At 33.6% G+C, this 17,793-nt stretch overlaps 3 protein-coding genes across 4 annotated transcripts in view; 2 read left to right on the forward strand and 1 right to left on the reverse strand.

The window, feature by feature from the left end:
• Nucleotides 1-4,836, forward strand: part of LOC126771772 (chloride intracellular channel exc-4) — a 31,021-nt gene extending 26,185 nt beyond the window's left edge. The window contains exons 4-8 of one of the 2 annotated variants that reach the window (XM_050491862.1): nt 1,291-1,430; nt 1,605-1,707; nt 2,278-2,388; nt 2,642-2,710; nt 3,388-4,836. In XM_050491862.1, the coding sequence (XP_050347819.1) occupies nt 1,291-1,430; nt 1,605-1,707; nt 2,278-2,388; nt 2,642-2,710; nt 3,388-3,483 (519 nt within the window). In that variant the 3' untranslated portion in view covers nt 3,484-4,836. The remainder of the gene's footprint in view (nt 1-1,290; nt 1,431-1,604; nt 1,708-2,277; nt 2,389-2,641; nt 2,711-3,387) is intronic. The other variant, XM_050491864.1, reaches the window with a different exon arrangement.
• Nucleotides 4,837-4,954: 118 nt separating this feature from the next.
• LOC126771788 (mitochondrial coenzyme A diphosphatase NUDT8) lies at nt 4,955-5,957 on the reverse strand. The gene has a single exon (XM_050491888.1). It carries the CDS (start codon nt 5,829-5,831, stop codon nt 5,172-5,174), a length of 660 nt encoding a protein of 219 aa, XP_050347845.1. The 5' UTR covers nt 5,832-5,957; the 3' UTR covers nt 4,955-5,171.
• A 442-nt stretch (nt 5,958-6,399) lies between these two features.
• Nucleotides 6,400-7,683, forward strand: LOC126771789 (mitochondrial coenzyme A diphosphatase NUDT8-like). The gene has a single exon (XM_050491889.1). It carries the CDS (start codon nt 6,719-6,721, stop codon nt 7,373-7,375), a length of 657 nt encoding a protein of 218 aa, XP_050347846.1. The 5' UTR covers nt 6,400-6,718; the 3' UTR covers nt 7,376-7,683.
• Nucleotides 7,684-17,793: the final 10,110 nt, after the last annotated feature.

Consider the following 17,793-nt stretch of genomic DNA (forward strand, 5'->3'; position numbering starts at 1 on the left):
AATCTTATCGACGATGCATTTAATTTGGATGAGTTAATATAATGGTCGTATTATATTTTTATTATCTAATGTATATTTATTTTGAGCTCAGCTTCTCGCTTTCGTAATATTGCTTATTGAAATATATTAAATAATTATTGTATATAATTTTTGTAACAAATAGATTTTTAATAAAGATTGCACGATAATTTGGTGTTACGGCTTTGTGGAAGCCCGTCTGGGTAGGTACCATCATATATTCTAACGCCAAACAGAAATACTTAGTATTGTTGTGTTTTTGGTTTGAATCTGAGCCTGTGTAGTTCCAGGCAAAAGGGACATAACATCTTAGTTCCCAAGGTTGATGGCAGATTGGCGTTAGAAGGGGTGGTTAGTATTTCTGACTGTGAAGTAGAACCAATTACTGATGGTATAAGCCCATTTACCATTCTGGCCAATAATTTGAAATAAGCCAGTGTAAACCTTCATCTGTTGTATAGTAGAGTAGTGGGGTAGAATCATCCAAACCTTATCTAAAACAAGGTAAAAGGTCTTTGTCTACTTTGTCGGATATTTACGGAGGGTTGCTGTCTAGGGGTAATCATATAGATAAAAGTATCTTATGTTTTCATTATGCTAAGTATCAAGAATATTTGTCCAATAATTTTCGCATAATGCGTACCGAAGGATTAATTTATAAAAGTGTAATTTTACCCTCTACATCCATTACATTGTTCACTACAATTAACTAACAACTATGTCATGTTCAGACTAATTATTTTGACACACACCTCACATGATCATTTACACAAATAAATGAATGTCCAACATGTTTGTACCGATAACTTTGCATTGGTAGCCTGTGGAATATCTGAAGACTCACATTTTAATCGAATAATAATAATGTCCTCCAGACCGATTTCGGCCACGACGGCCAATCTCAAGAGAGATTAGCCGACTACGCAGGATGTATTATAGTGCACAAGTGTGTGCGCAAACACAGGTGCACTCTCTATTCCTTAACTCTCATAACCGATTTGACGGCAATCCGACACAAACGGAAAGAGTTCAGGCGCAGGACCAACGGCTTTATGTGCTTTCCGAGGTACGGGAGTGAACACAGTTCCAACTTCCAGAAACCGGGCTGCTACTGAGAATTTTCTGACAGAAAAACCCAATAACTTTTTATTGGCCCGACCTAGGAATTGAACCCAGGACCTCTGAGTCTGCGGCCTAACATCAAGCCACTAGACCAACAAGGCAGTCAAACGAATAATATATTATTTATGGAAAATTTCTTATCCTCGTCAGGACAAGGAGGTGGCGTCGCTGATCGAGAACCTGTACTCGAAGTTGAAACTGGTGTTGGTGCGCAAAGATGAGCAGAAGTCCGCTTCGCTGCGCGCGCACCTTCAGCGTATCGACGCACTGCTCGAGCGCAGGGGGACCAGGTAATTAACTTATGCATAAAAATGTATCTTTTGTAATGCATGATTTATCTTCAGTTTACATGGATGATGGATTTGAAGATGGTAATGTTAGTTTTTTTTCTCTTATTTTTGGAAGCTTCTACAAGATCTGTATTTTTTCTTAGTTATTAAATTAAAAAAACACTTTTTCGACAGATTCCTAACTGGAGATACGATGTGCTGCTTCGATTGCGAGCTGATGCCGCGTCTACAGCACATCCGCGTCGCCGGCAAGTACTTCGTCGATTTTGAAATACCGGTAAGAACCATTGAACACATTTTTGTCGCTATCAGAAAGGTAAAAATATCGTCATCACCTTATAATTATGTTATAAGATATTGTGCATAAAATTTAAGGAAAGTGTAATGAATAAATCGGACTGCATATATCGGACGAAATTCTGCAACACGCTTTGGTGGATACATGTCCACCAAAGCGCATTAGAGGAGCATAGTAGAATTAGCGACAAACCTCCTCAAGAGGAGGACCGCATTTACGCTGCAATAGGTCTATTGGAACAAGCTGTTACTATTTTTATACCTCTAATTAGATAAACTTGGTGTAATCGTGTTACCAGGAACTTAATCAATTTTGACAATTAAGGTCGACTTACATTCTAAGTGTCGAGTATCATAGACCATTCGACGTCTAGTCTAAAATAAGGTTATTCTCAGTTTTTTCTAGTAATCCACGAAATGGTCTGTTCGAGAATTTTGATGTGTGCATTAATAGAAGTTTTATTGTTTTGAATGTTTGTATTATTAATGGCATATTTAAAACCAAGCCCACTGTAAAATATCTAAAAATATAAATGTCTATGTTTTTCAGACGAGTTTCCGCGCCCTCTGGCGTTACATGTACCACATGTACCAGCTGGACGCGTTCACACAGAGCTGCCCCGCCGATCAAGACATCATTAACCACTACAAATTGCAACAGGTATGTTCAAACTTAACAGATAAAATATAATCCCCCAAGCAATTCCAATACTTTTCTTTTTTTTATCTTGATGCGTGACATAAGTCCAAGCTATTTTATCTGTCCATGTAGAAGCTATTTTTATTTTTTATCTATCCCTTACGTTTATGTAAACTATGATTGTATTTTACGTACAATACTATCAGTGAACAAAAAAATTTCGGGTATCATTTTTCTATTCTCTATTTTCTATCCATGTTACTATCGGCCGCAGTTATCTACAAAAGGTTTGATCTTGTCGCCGACGCTGACAAGGCAACGCAAAGAGGACGCCGCGACGACGGTACGTTGCGTGGTTGTGACGTCGCGATACATTGTGTACATAGATCATAATTAAAAAAAAACGTTTTTACGCCTTGCAATAACCTACATTAAACATAACTGGCAACATTTGTAATGTCCGTAATAAAAGAATGAGGGTACTTTGAATATGTGACGCACAACTTTTCACAAATCACAGAACATTGCTTATTGACAGATTAATTCCATGCCTGCTGTGATGTATTTTCATTCATAACGATGGTTGCGGTTTATTGATGTGATAACTTTAATATATTAACTGTTTTTACTTCTTACTGAAGTTTTTAAGGTTAAGAATAATTATTTACGTAATATTATATTGTAAATATTAAGGTTGATCTCATTATCTGATTTTGTTATCGATTGGTTATATTATTCAATAAATATTTCGCAGCATTTTTGCATCGATAATATCTTATCTAATCGATTACACTTGCACGTAAATGATAAAAAAAGAAGTTTGCAACAATGTTTTCTTGTTTAAAATTTTAAATGTTCTAAAATAACGTAACTATTAATATTGTAAATAATTATTGTAATAACGTCTCAAAAGAACTTAATAATATAACTTTGTTAATTGTCGATTCGAACGCTCGTACAAGATTACTTGATTTTCATATTTATAATCGGTTTGGTAACTTATGGACTTGTATGTTGCAGGCGCTAAAGATGAAGAAACATGAAGAACTCGAAACGCCAACGTTTACGACGTCCATTCCTATTGACGTCAATGATTCGAATAACTCCGAGCAGTAGAACGACAGACGAGCAAAAACCGACCCTCGGTACAATAGGCTTTAAGCTGAATTTTTAATGTTACTGATTTGCCAATAGTAATTAAAAGTCCCTTTCTTAGGATTTTACCGAGGATCCAATTTATATCACACCCTTGTGATATCTCTTCCTGTACCTTGCTCCATTTGCGACGAGATTTTTGTGGAAAAGTATTTTTTTTTGTAAATTTTTATAAGTTTTGACGTTGACTTGTAATACAGTAAATCTAAAAGATTGAATGGTTTGGTGCAATTCAAATTATAAAATTGATAGAATCATGTTGTTATGGTTGATTGTTAAATAGCTGCTCTTTGAATTTGAGTGAATAGTAGATGCAAGTCTGATTTAAAAGTTCCAATCCTCTCAATTTTTCTAGTAATTACGAGAGGTTATTGTGGCCATTTTGATTGGTTATAATTTAAACAGCTTTTTTTTACCAAAATAATGACATTGGCAGAGGTTATTTAGTTACTCTACTAACAGCAATCTTCTTAAAATTATTCTCTTATATCTATATAGTGGTTGTTTATTTTTTCTTTATTTTTAGTTTGGTATATGAACAACGAAATCACATTCGGATTATTGTATCATATTCAAAATTTTACCTTCGGTTTACAGTATTCATCTTTCAACCATCTTAACTTAGGTATTAGGTAAGAACTTCAGCCATTATAAACACCTCTGCCTATTAGTGGTTTGGTAATTGCAACAATTATTATTTTTACTTATATTTATTAATATAAAGCATATTGAGTGCTCTTGCCTGCCTCAAAGTTACCTTTTTTGAAGGTAGTATTTAAGTACTTATCTTTTATACATAGATTCAATCCTTAACTGTATGTGTTTAAAACATTGTTACATAAGTTGTCAATAATATGCTTAATTTAAAAGCACTAATTATTCTGTGTACACCATATATTAGTAAATTATTTCAATAGTGAAATCAAGTGATTGGAATCACATGTTTTTTTTGGCATTATTTAAACCATTGGTATTTTGAAATATATAACTTTTATAATTCATGCTTGATTATTTGTATTATAATCAATTTTGTATGGAATTATGTTTCAAATCTTTCAGCCGTGTTTTATGACCCTGTTGACCTCCAACATAACCTTTGATGCTTTAAAAATTGACCACCTGAATAGAATCCCCGAAAGTTATAAATTTTTCTTATAAACATTATACATTATTTTGTGAATCATTTATTATTTTTAGTACACAATAGACAAGGGCGAGAGACATCAACATGTCAATTGGACAATGTATAAAATATTAATACTAGATTTTAATATAATGTTAAGGAATAAACCTGGATAAATATTATTATTTTTTTATTTGTGTTTTATTTTTCCTTTTGTTCCTTTATTTTTTTTGACTTCTTAGTATTTTGTTTTCTATATTTTTTATGTTAAAAAAATGTGAATTTATCACAGCCAGTGTCTAAGTGCCATCTTTAAATAATTCTTTTTTAGATTAAACTATAACTGTGTTTTGCCAGTATATGCTCAAAGCTTTTTATGAAAGTAAAATAAATGATGCTTGTGATAATGTAGCTTTTGTACTTTCAATAAATTGTCAAAAATAATAAATAACGAGTTTTCTTTAAACAATAATTTATCTGTATAAAAATAAATTACAAAATTATAAATTTATTTTCCTATCCCATGTCAATTTATATCTTTAATATCTATTTTTTTTTTCATCCATTCATTTCTATAAACATCTTTAGGTAGCAAACAGCTCAAAAATAAATGAGTTATATAAGCAGTGATACCCCAAATTTTATGTTCATCAGCAATAAAAACTGGCAGAATGAATCCATTAGAAAACTGAGTATGAAATTGGTTTTTAGGATCACACAGGTTTTCAATGGGGACAGCAAAAACTTCCTCCACTTCTTCTGTATTTTGGCACAAGTCATCTTCTTTTAAATCAGCAACACATCCAATGACTGGAGTGATCATTATTTTATTGTTTCTACCAGGCAAAGCTGGACCACAACCCCATACATCAATCTTTTCCGGTGATAAACCTATTTCTTCTCTCGTTTCTCTCAGAGCAGTTTCAATTGGCGTCTCACCTTCATCAGTTTTACCACCGGGAAAAGATATTTGTCCACTGTGGCTCTTTAAGTTGGCTGATCTTACCGTATAGAGTAAAGTAGTGATATTATTTACACGACATAAAGGAATTAAGACCGCAGCCGTCGCTGAAGGCTGTATTCCTCTTTTGTTTAATAATGGCACACGAAATTTCCTTAAATTTGTCATGCATCGCTCACGAGATGCAAGTGAAAATAAATTCTGAATCGAAGTCGAAGCACTCATGTTAAATTTGTAAACAAAAGTAATATCAAACTAATTGTACATATGAATTATCTATTGATAAGTCTTAAATATATTTTTCCCCATTTTCCGAAAAAAAAGGCTGTCATAATGACAATTTGCATTATCAAAACAATCGCTTAAACTGTCAACTTTAGTAATTTACTCTGTATTTTAGTACTCTTGGCAAGATTCCAGATACCATTTGGATTTATAATCAAATTATAATAGAAGTTTATAACTTATCTAAATAACAAGCACTTTCTGAGTTATGGTGTTTAAATTATTGTATATATATAATAAATAAGGAAAAAAATTAAAAATAATTTCGTCTATTAACTATCGTAATTTTGTTATTTTATATTTTATTGATATGTTAATTTCATTCATGATTAAAATTATGCCTAAAGAGTTTAGAAACTAAAAAATAATTAAAAAATATAAAAACTGTACTAAATAAATGAATTTATATTTTGTTTTTGATAATAATTAATAGTTTAAATTACCTACTCAGAAAACTCTCAAGTAAAAGTAAATCATGAGTGTTGACGACTTTTGTCAAAATCAGCTGTTGTAGTAAAGTTGAAGTTTGAACTTTACAATTTACATTACTGGTTATTTCTAAAGTGCTTTTGAAGTTCTGATTTAATTCGTTTTCGTTCATTAAAAAAGTATATAGTGCTTCCTTTCTGATTGATTGTTTATTCTCTCTGGGTCATTATCAGCTAATCAGCTAACATCACACATAATACAATGTATAATCAGTATTTTTTTTGTCATATTGAGGAACAAAGTTCAAAAAAACATCTTTTATATTAAAATCAATGTAAATGAATATTTTTGTAGTGCCTATTCTATAGGTTATAGATTAGTTTAAATAGGCGTTAACGATGTCTTTATCTCCACATTTTTTGCTGTCAAATTTAGCGCGCGAGAAGTGTGTAGCTAAGTTAAAAGATATACCAGCGTTTGTAAGACCAGATGTAAAACCAAAAGTAAAAGCTGCTGTTCTGGTTCCGCTTTTCGTGCGTAACGGAGAATTACATATTTTGTATACACTCCGATCATCGAATTTGAAAAGTCACAGTGGTCAAGTATCATTCCCAGGTGGAAAAATAGAAGAAAATGAGAAAGTAATAGATGCTGCTTTACGAGAAACATATGAAGAAATTGGATTACCTGCTAATTCGGTCGATGTCTGGTGTGAGATGTCTCCAGTCCAAGGTCGTGACCGAAACATACTGATAACTCCAGTGGTTGGTGTGATAAAAGATCTTCTTTTCAATAACTTAAATCCTAATGTACATGAAGTAGAGGAAATTTTCTCAGTACCTTTATCAACATTCTGTGATACTGCTAATCATGCTCACTTTCAGTACGAAGGTATTTTATTACCAGTATTTTCGCACGGAAAACATAAAATTTGGGGCATTACTGGGTTCATAACTCACTTTTTTCTGCAATGCTTTTTACCAAGTGATTTATATAATGTGGATTTTACTCGAAAGGGTTATACCTTAGAGGAACTTATGCCATCAAAATTGTAACTTTTGGCCTCCTTAAAAAGTTTGTAAAGTACAACTTTTGTTTATTAAGTTTGTCCATCAATTTATCTAATATTATCTTATTATTTGAAGTTTTTAAAATGGTTTTGGATCAATATAGCAAAGGCATAAAGTAATAGTAAAAGATGTAGTAACATTAACTGTGATAATTTCTATTTTACAAAGTTTTATAAATAAAGGACAATTATCATTTATATTATAATATAAATAAACATTTTACATTGAATAAATGTTTCCTTATAATGGTGGATTGAAAAAGGTTTATAGACAATAAAGTTTCTTAAAAAATAGTAAGACTTCTTTTTTTGTTCCTGTCTATCTGAAATTGTTTTTGTTGCCAGAATAAATATTAGAACTGAAAATTAAAAAAAAATAGTTTAATATTGTCATGTCTGGTCATCTTAGGCACTCAGGCAACTTCCAGTAAATTAGATGATAACATTCACTGGCAAAAGAAAATACCTTTAAAAAAATGTTATTTAGTAAATGAACTCCTTTTGCACATAAATAGCAATATATCACACAAACGAATGTTAGTTATTTTTTGTAACATTTTGACATCTAATTAAATTCCTTTATTTTAAAATAATTAGTCATTAACATTTTATATATCTTGCAACAAAGTTAAACATTAACAAAAAAGGATAATTTCATAAATAAAGCAAAACAAAATACTTATAATATGTTAAAAAAATCATCTCAATCAATCAATAGGTATAATTAATTATTTCTCTGCCTTTATGTCAGAGCAATACGAAATTATAACAACACAAATCTTTAGGAATTCATTTATTGGTGGTTCATCTCGAAGACAATTGTGATAAAAATATTAGTATTTTTTTTACAAATCATATCTTAATTATAAATTGGTATACATACGGTAAATGATTGGATAATCTATAAAGATTATCCAATCCTATAAAGGTAGGGATAGTAAAATATTACCTAAAACGAACTATCCCTTTAATGTCTCGCATAAATCATCCTTCATAACGAAAAGATCTTTCTTAAAGAACTGTTTAAAGAACTTTGCGTGGCATTCGAATTCACACAAATTGTTGTAACTTTTTCCATCCGATGCACATAGAGGTAAGTATACTTTTGCACAGGGACACTTGGACGCCCACGACCGGCTGGGGTCTGGTAAACAGGCACATGAAGTCAGCATGATCGTCAGGAGATAAACTAAAAAAAAACACAAGATGCATTAAAAACCTTAAGTTATTATAAATGTTTTCTTCTCTATGGGGTAATATAAGCACGCTGTTAATGTTCTATTACTGATAAAGATTCGTATAAAATGTAAGCCTACTAACGTTTTCTCGGTTTGACGGTAAACCGTCAGAGGTACTTGGCAGATTTTAACCACTTTTTATTTACAGTTATGAAGCGTGTAAGATTTTTAATGAAGGGTGTATGATAATTACCTACGCCGAACGTTATTGAATTTTAAAATGGTTTAAATAATTATAATTAAGTATTAATTTATTTTGTGTTATGATCTAAAAAAAATCATAACATTGTCAACTTAAGTACAACAGTGTAATTATATAATTCAATTAAGTTAATTCAGCAACCACAATTAAAATATAATTGTTTGAATGAGATTGATTTAGATAAAAAAAAATTTGAAACTGTTGATAACAGTAAAAGTTATAATATGAAAAATGTTGTACACTCAATTTCATTAAATAAAACAAAAACTCTAGGAAAAACCAATCGATAGAATTTTCCTGCAGAAAGTAATACAATTAAACTATAATTTAAAACCAGAAGAAGTTATTTAAAAATAACTTACCAACTCTGTAATCCATTTTATATTTTTTCTTTATACGTCGGCACACTGATGTCGAAAAACTTTCACTACAACATTCTGGCTTGTCTTTTATATCTTAACTAAAGGTTTTATCTATTTAGCTTCCGTCTGATAATCCAAAAGTTAATAAAAGTAAACGATTATCGACCTGGATCTTCAAGTGGTTAGCAATAAACTTGAACATCTCCGGTACTTAACTGTACTGGTCGTTTCTATTGTTTTTTTATCGGAAAGCGTTGTTTTGTTTCGTACGCATAAATTAGTTGCAATTTGTAGTCATATGCGTTACTGATAGTACATGGTAAGACTAAATTATATTATTTATTTCTGATTCTATTGTATCGGTTCTTCACCTAGGTTGTTTTTCAAATGAGATCATTACGATATGTATTTGTACATCAAAAAATGTTGTATAAATATGAATTTCATTCCATGATAGGTAATTAAGGTGGTATATTTATAATCCTCCTTTGTATTAGAATCATTACGTGAGACAAAATATGTTTTAAAATAGATGTGTGTACACTACGTATGTTGGCACTATACAAGTTATACCAAGCACCGAAGATTACTTATTATTACCTATGTGTTACCTTATTTTTGAACGATCTCTTGTAGTTCACAAGTGTGCACACAATCATCGGCTAGCAGTCAAAAGGAATAGAAATCCACCATGATCGAACTGGCCAGGCTCAAGTGTTTGCCAAAGTACGGGTGTGTTTACCATGTTCCTAATTCCGAGTGCCTTCCGTAAACTTGCACAAAAACAAAAGTTAAATTGGCCTGAGCTGGGACTTAAGCCCAGAAACTGGAGATACTTAACCCTTAAAAGCTATCCACTTGAGCATCGAGATAGACTATCATCCAAAGTGTAATTTTTTTTTACCGAAACTAAGCTCAGCCTTGTCTAATTCAAACATATATATAACATATTGAATAAAAATCATTAGATAGGGCGTTAGGTAGATAAATAGGTAGGCAAGTTATCTTATTTATTTTTCATGATGTTTTAGTCGTCTGTGCTAAATCTCAAAGATGTTCCTGGTCTGTAGTGAATTCGATGATATGAATCATGCATGCTTTATAAACAAATATAAGGAGTCCTTCAAAGTTTTCGCAATTGTATTGACACATATTGAATAAAAATCATCAGATAGGGCGTTAGGTAGATAAATAGGTAGGCAAGTTATCTTATTTATTTTTCATGATGTTTTAGTCGTCTGTGCTAAATCTCAAAGATGTTCCTGGTCTGTAGTGAATTCGATGATATGAATCATGCATGCTTTATAAACAAATATAAGGAGTCCTTCAAAGTTTTCGCAATTGTATTGACACAATTGCGAAAACGTTGACGCAATGACGTCAAAATCACGCCTGTTCCTCTCGCTTAACTTGTTTATACTAATTATTAAGATTTTTTTAAATATTTTTTCCGAAGTAAGGAGGCATAGAGAGCTATCAAACTCTGCAACATGGTATTTTGCAAGATATACAAATAAGATATGTAGTTGAACAATTCACACATATTTACATTATTTTAAAGCAATCAATGTCTGATATAAAAGTGATATGTTAGCAAACATACTTATCCTAGTATTGTATAGCGATAGCGCCAAGTTCTAGGTCGTAAGTATCGAATCGACAATGATTAATGATAATCATATCTCTAGGAATACTGATGACCTAATTAAGTTTTTTTTTTGCGCAGAGATCACTTGCGAATCACGGTTATAGTTCGCGGCCGCGATTCATGAGCGAGTGTAGAGTAGGCTTTAGTAAGGCAACTCAAACAAAGCGCATAAATAGAATTTTCGCACTTAGATCAATCAAAGTGTTGAAACATAGATATTTGATGTAGAACTGATTGATTTTTAACACTATATTATACAATATATATCGAAGTAAATACATTTAAACTTTTATATTTAAAGTAATCAAAGTTAACATTTAAACGTTTATTTATTTATAAATTGTATAAATGTAGATATTTGTCTAGTATTGTTATTATTTATCTTTTTTTATTCATTTATATTATATATACGTATTATTGTCAAGTCAACTGACATAGTTACCCACTCGTAGCCTTGTGGCGGACTGTCAATACTCTCACCTTATGAAATATATCTGGATGAGATCATAGATAATTTAATAATTTTTAAACATTTGACATACCGATTCCTAACAATATTAAATACAATGATACATTGATTGACCTTATCTTCTGAATTATTACCTTTCTTAGTTTCACCATAAATTTCTCATAAGTTACACATACACAGCTCGCTTGCTGGTGTCGTTTCCAATACCTATATTCATATAATTGGTTAATATGATTTTAATTTAGAAATCTTATCATAATCAGTTTTTTATATTATATAATAAATAATGTTTTTTAAAAATCGTTAATTTATATAGTTATATATTTGTTTAATGTCTTATAGTCTATTCCTCCTCAGATTTATGTAGATATTCCATACGATTTGCTAATTGCTCTGCTATATTATACACAACGCTTGATTAATATATAGGCATGTAATATTTATTTATAGTAAAACGCATAATTTTTATTAGTTTGTGTAATAATACCTGCTTCGTTGGTCTATATATACCGGATTCACAGGTCAGGTTAGCTATTGAATTTTTCTCCTAAGAAATGTTCACTTGCGATTTTCCACATTTATAGAAAGAAGTCACTAAAAATAACCATATTATTCGCAACAAGATACGAACATAATTTCCATATTATTTTTGTAAATACAATTAATATACATTTACCACCAAATTTTATATGGTCTTTATAACGCTACTACTATTTGTAGTCGGCTTTTTGACCGCAAATATCAAATAAAACATGGGCAATGTTTTATTTAATGTGGTATTTCTCTATAAAAAATAACGGGCGTAAAATGTTATTTACAGAACGCAAGATTAGAAAGAATTAAACAATATTGTTATTATTATAAAGGTTTTTAAGTGTATTACAACCCCTTAACAGCAAAAAAAGAAATATTGTGGCATAAGTCGAATTCACATTGAGCGAGATATCATTCTCACCGAACGCGGATAACTCCAATCTTGGCTATCGGAGCGAGTGTCCCATGTACTAGGAGCCCATAAACAGTAAGACAAACTTAGAGCTACATTGAGGCTGTCATATCTTCTATTACATACAATAAAATGTAACGCTGTGTGTAAATGGAAAATATATGAGTAAAACTATTGTTGGGGGTCTTTATCAACGCAATAGAACCAAAAATAAAGATTGGTAGATTTTTGTTAATTTGTCTGTGCGTTTGTGCGCTAATATCTTAGAAACGGCTTAACTGATTTGGGTGTGGTTTTTAATAATGTATGTGTGTGGGATGTGGCAAATTTCACTTAAAATTTAGTGTTTGTTTTATTTCGGTTTATAAAAAAAGGTTTGTCACTTTAAAGAACCACGTCGAACATTTATTCGATAAAAATGCTATAAAATACCTGTTCTGTTGAATTGCCTAAAGTTTAGGTCCCTATTAATGATAATCTGTAAAATGATAACGATTGAAAGTTTATAGTATATATTGAGTAGCAGGCTAACGTGCTATTTATATACCAGCTTATCGCCGTCCATTGCTGGACGAAAGCCATCGAACGCGAACCATCCCGATCTTGGGCAGCCGGCATTAATCCCGTACCTGCCACCTTTTTCAAATCGTCGAAAAATCCTGATAGCGGGCAGCAGCGCTATCAGCGAAAGATTTCCAGCTACTGCGGGCACCAACCCGCCTGCCAAGCGTGGTGACTAAGGCAATAAACCCGTGAGCGACAACGTGCTATTTAATAGCATATTATTCCACGTATAAAAAAAGTGTGACAACATATTATACTTTAAACATATTATTGTTAAAATTCATATATATTGTTGTAGTGACTTATCCTTAACTATTAACTAACCGAACTAATTCAACCAATTCAAGGTTTTTAACTGTATTTTCCATATGAATATAACTTAAATTAATATTCAAAAAATGACGTAAGCATCACATTACAAACTGACTGCCTCGTAGGTCTAGTTGCTAGGTCTCTGACCTGGAGGTCCTGGGCTCAATTCTCAGGTAGGGCCAATAAAAAGTTATTGGGTTTTTTGTCAGAAAATTGTCAGTAGCAGCCCGGGGTCTGAATGTTGTTACACTCCTGTACCTCGGAAATCACGTAGACGTTGGTCCTGCATCTGAACTGAGCATATATATATATATATGCTCAAACACAGTAATATAGTATAATAATATAAAATATTGTACATAATATCATAACAGATTCAGTATCAGTAGTGGGCGCCACAGGAGTAGTGACAAAGAATCTAAAGCGGTACTGCGACAAACTAGAGACACACGTTAATATCAATATCCTCCAGCACAAGCGTCACTCCACTCGACCACAATAATCAGCAAAGTTCTTGGAAACACAATATTTGTAACAAGCACGCAGACTAGTAACCGTGTGAACAAAAGTCTTACATCTAACAGCAACCTCACTGAAGCTGCTAATAGATTTTGTATTACTTACTCTAATACACTCACCTACAGACAATAATCATATCAAACGTCCAAACTCTATTATACATCTTTTATTACTTAGGCAGACCTGTTTTGAATCATTCATTATTGAAAATGTGGAACAAAAAAAAACTAAAAATAATCAAAAAAAAAAAATGCACATTTAAAAATAATAATAATAAAAATAGGTAAGTTTCATGTTAATGTATATATATTACTTTTTCTTGTCATTATATATTAGTATTGTATTGCCATTATATATATTAGTAAGTAGATTATAGGAAAAAAAAGTTTAAACATTAAATAAAAAGTCTTTAAACATTAAATAACTAGATGAGTTAACTAGATGATGATGATGAGTTAACTAGATGATAGTGATGAACAATTAACATATCATACAAGCGCGAAACGTTGTTTTATATCTATATCAAGATATAATGTATCATTGTAACACATACTTTAACATATAATGTTGTTGAAGAAAAATACCTCATCGATAACAATTACATATACAATAAAAACAGGAATAAATAGAGTTCTTATCTTCTTTTATTTATCTACCAGTCGTTTGGGCATATGTATGTTGGTCGTCGTTACGTAGGACAAAGGGTTCATGAGTGTGTATTGTTGTTACTTTTAATATTATGTTAACTGTCATAGACCTTACGCAGAGGTAGGCTTTTCGCGGACAGTCTAGATACTAATTTTGAATTACCGGGATGGCAAATGACTCCACTCCACCTGATGGTAAGTGGTAGTAGAGTCCAAACGCGACGACGGCCAGTACAGTCGGGAAGAATGTTCTGTACCAGCCGTTGCCGGCCCGCAAGTTGCCTCTTCACGCCTCGTTTGAAGGAACCCGGGTTGTAAGAGGAGGGGAACACGTGAGCTGGTAAGGAATTCCATTTTTTGGTAGTGCGACAAAGAAAGGAGTTGCCAAATTTCTTTGTGCGCGATGGAATTGATGTCACAGTTAGGCGGTGACATCGAGAACCAGCTCGCGTGGACTTAAGAAGGAAGGGGGAAGCAGGAATTAGAGAGAATAATTTCTCAGAGCACTCGCCGTGATACAGTCGATAGAAAGCGCTCAGTGCTGCTATCTCGCGACGCAATTGTAAAGGTTCAAGGGTGTTTGTGACCTTTACGTCGCCAATAATGCGTACTGCACGTCGTTGCAACCGGTCCAAGGCCTCCAGTAGGTACTTAGCGGAGCCATCCCAAAGGTGCGAGCAATATTCAACGCAAGACCGTACCTGTGTTTTGTATAACAGGCACAGTTGTTGTGGCTTAAAAAAACGCCGCACCTTGTTCAGAACTCCGAGTTTCCGTGAAGCTGTTTTTATAATAGCCTCGATGTAATCCCTTGGACTAAGGTCGCAGCGAACGTCCATCCCCAGCATGGCGATTTTGCTTTGTATCATCAGCGGTGTGCCACAGAGGGAGGGATGAGGGTAAAATGGTGACTTTTTCGCTGTGAGAACGCATACCTGTGTTTTCTTGGCATTAAACTCAACAAGATTATCAGAACCCCATTTGGCGATGAGCTCTAACGTCCTATCGAGTTCAATGACAAGATTCTCTCGCCTCTCCTCAGTTTCCGCCCGCCCAGCCACTGCGCGTCCGTGGTATCCACCATGCACTGTACTATCATCTGCATAGTAATGTATGTTCCCAAGATATCTTTCTTTTGCATATCATTGATATGCAAAAGAAAGAGTGTGGGAGATAGCACAGATCCCTGGGGGACCAGCATTCACTACATAGAATTGTGAAGCGCAACCATCTACTAAAACACGAAGGCTACGCTTGTGTAGGAAGCTGGCAATCCAGGTGCATAGCTGAGCAGGCAGACCATATGCCGGCAGCTTGGAGAGAAGACTTCTGTGCCAGACTCTGTCGAAAGCCTTGGAGATATCGAGGCTGACAGCCAACGATTCTCCATGCTTGTCGATAGCTTCACCCCAGAGGTGTGTTACGTACGCTAGAAGATCACCTGTGGACCGTTTTGGTCGAAACCCTTACTGACGATCATTAATTAGACAGTGATCTTCTAGGTAATGGATCAGTTGGTTGTTTAGAATCCGTTCCATCACCTTACAAAGTACTGAGGTGATAGCTATTGGCCGATAATTTGCCGGGTCAGACCGATCCCCTTTTTTGGGAACCGCTTGCACATTAGCTCTTCTCCAAGCCTCCGGCACACATCCCGAAGAGAGAGAAAGTTGGAACAGGCGCGTTAACACAGGAGACAGCTCCGCCGCGCACTTCTTCAGCACTATGCGTGGTATTCCATCGGGACCGCTAGCTTTCCGTATATCAAGTGATTGCAGCTCCGCACGCACATCACGTTGCCTGATTTTGATGTCAGGCATCGTGTGGCCACATGAAGGTATTGTTGGTGGCTGCGCACTACAATCATCGATCACAGAGTTGTCGGCAAAGAGTTTAGCCAGGAGGTCGGCTTTCTCCTGCGGACTGTGAGCTAGCGATCCGTCCAGATTTCTGAGCGGTGGTGGTGGTGAAATTGGAACACAATTTTAAGTATTGCTGTTTGGCGGTAGAATATCTGATGAGTGGGTAACTAAGTATCTACTTTACAGTAACGCGCCACTATTGCATTGCAGCGCTTTAACTTATATAATGGTCAACCGATCGTCACGACAATACGTATCCATATATGTATATAACCTCTGTCGGGATTTCTAGTATTTATACAAGTAGAGAACAGAAACGTTCTAGTGTAAATCAAACACAAGCAGAAATGCTGCAATGTTTTCTAAGCAAATACTTATTCTAAATATTATTTAAATACATATTTATGGCAATGTATTAACGTGAGCTTAGCTTTACGATGTGTTTTCCCTTTGGTTATGAACGTTGTTTTACGCTTCATTGTTTAGATAAGATTAGTAAATTTAATATCTAAGGCCTAAGTTACTATCTAAGCTATTTCATAATATATTTAGAAAACAAAGCAGAAAATTCGAGTTTGCGCAATAATTATTATTTTGACATGATTTGATTTTATATTAAAGTTAATAAGTTATAGGTAATAATGAATTAGAAGAGCGAGAAGGAAATTTATAGGAGATATTCATTTGCTATACCTGCTTAGTTTCTACTAGGTAGGTTTTTTTACAATATAGGAAAAGTAAGAGAACAGTAACAGCCTGTTAATGTCCCACTGCTGGGCTAAGGCCTCCTCTCCCTTTTGAGGGGAAGGTTTGGAGCTTATTCCACCACGCTGCTCCAATGCGGGTTGGTAGAATACACATGTGGCAGAATTTCAATGAAATTAGACACATGCAGGTTTCCTCACGATGTTTTCCTTCACCGTTAAGCACGAGATGAATTATAAAAACAAATTAAGCACATGAAAATTCAGTGGTGCTTGCCCGGGTTTGAACCCACGATCATCGGTTAAGATTCACGCGTTCTTACCACTAGGCCATCTCGTCATCAAAGAGATGATTTCACTTTGACCAATATAGGAAAGCGGACGGCCAATTGAGCATCGTCAATGCGCCACCAACCTTGGGAACTTTGAAGTTGTCTCCCTTGGCAGTTACACTAGCTCACTCACAATTCAAACCGGAACACAACATTATTTATTTGGCGGCAGAATATCTGATGAGTGATACTTACCCAGACGGGCTTGCACAAGGCTCTACCACTAGTAAACATCAATATTAACAGATATCAGACACCAAGTAAATATATCAGTACTTTGCTTGTTTTCGTGTCACACCCGAAATGAAATTAACTTAATTATTCTACTAACTTATTTCAAATAATAATACGAAGTATCGAGTCCTTGATCTACTTGACTTATAAACAGAAACTGATAAACAAATATTTAAAAAGTTATATAAACAGTTGCTATATTAATAATTATCTTCTAGTTTTAATGACAAGATAATGATATCTGTTTTTTTTTTATATTATTTTTTTGATTTATTTGTAATCAACAGCACTATAGAAAATAATTGTAAACTTAATTCTTATGTAAGGCCAATGGGTTAGAATCTTGATGAAAAATTATTATTAAG

This window comes from Nymphalis io, chromosome 11, assembly GCF_905147045.1.
Source record: "Nymphalis io chromosome 11, ilAglIoxx1.1, whole genome shotgun sequence".
NCBI classification, from domain to species: Eukaryota; Metazoa; Arthropoda; class Insecta; order Lepidoptera; family Nymphalidae; genus Nymphalis; species Nymphalis io.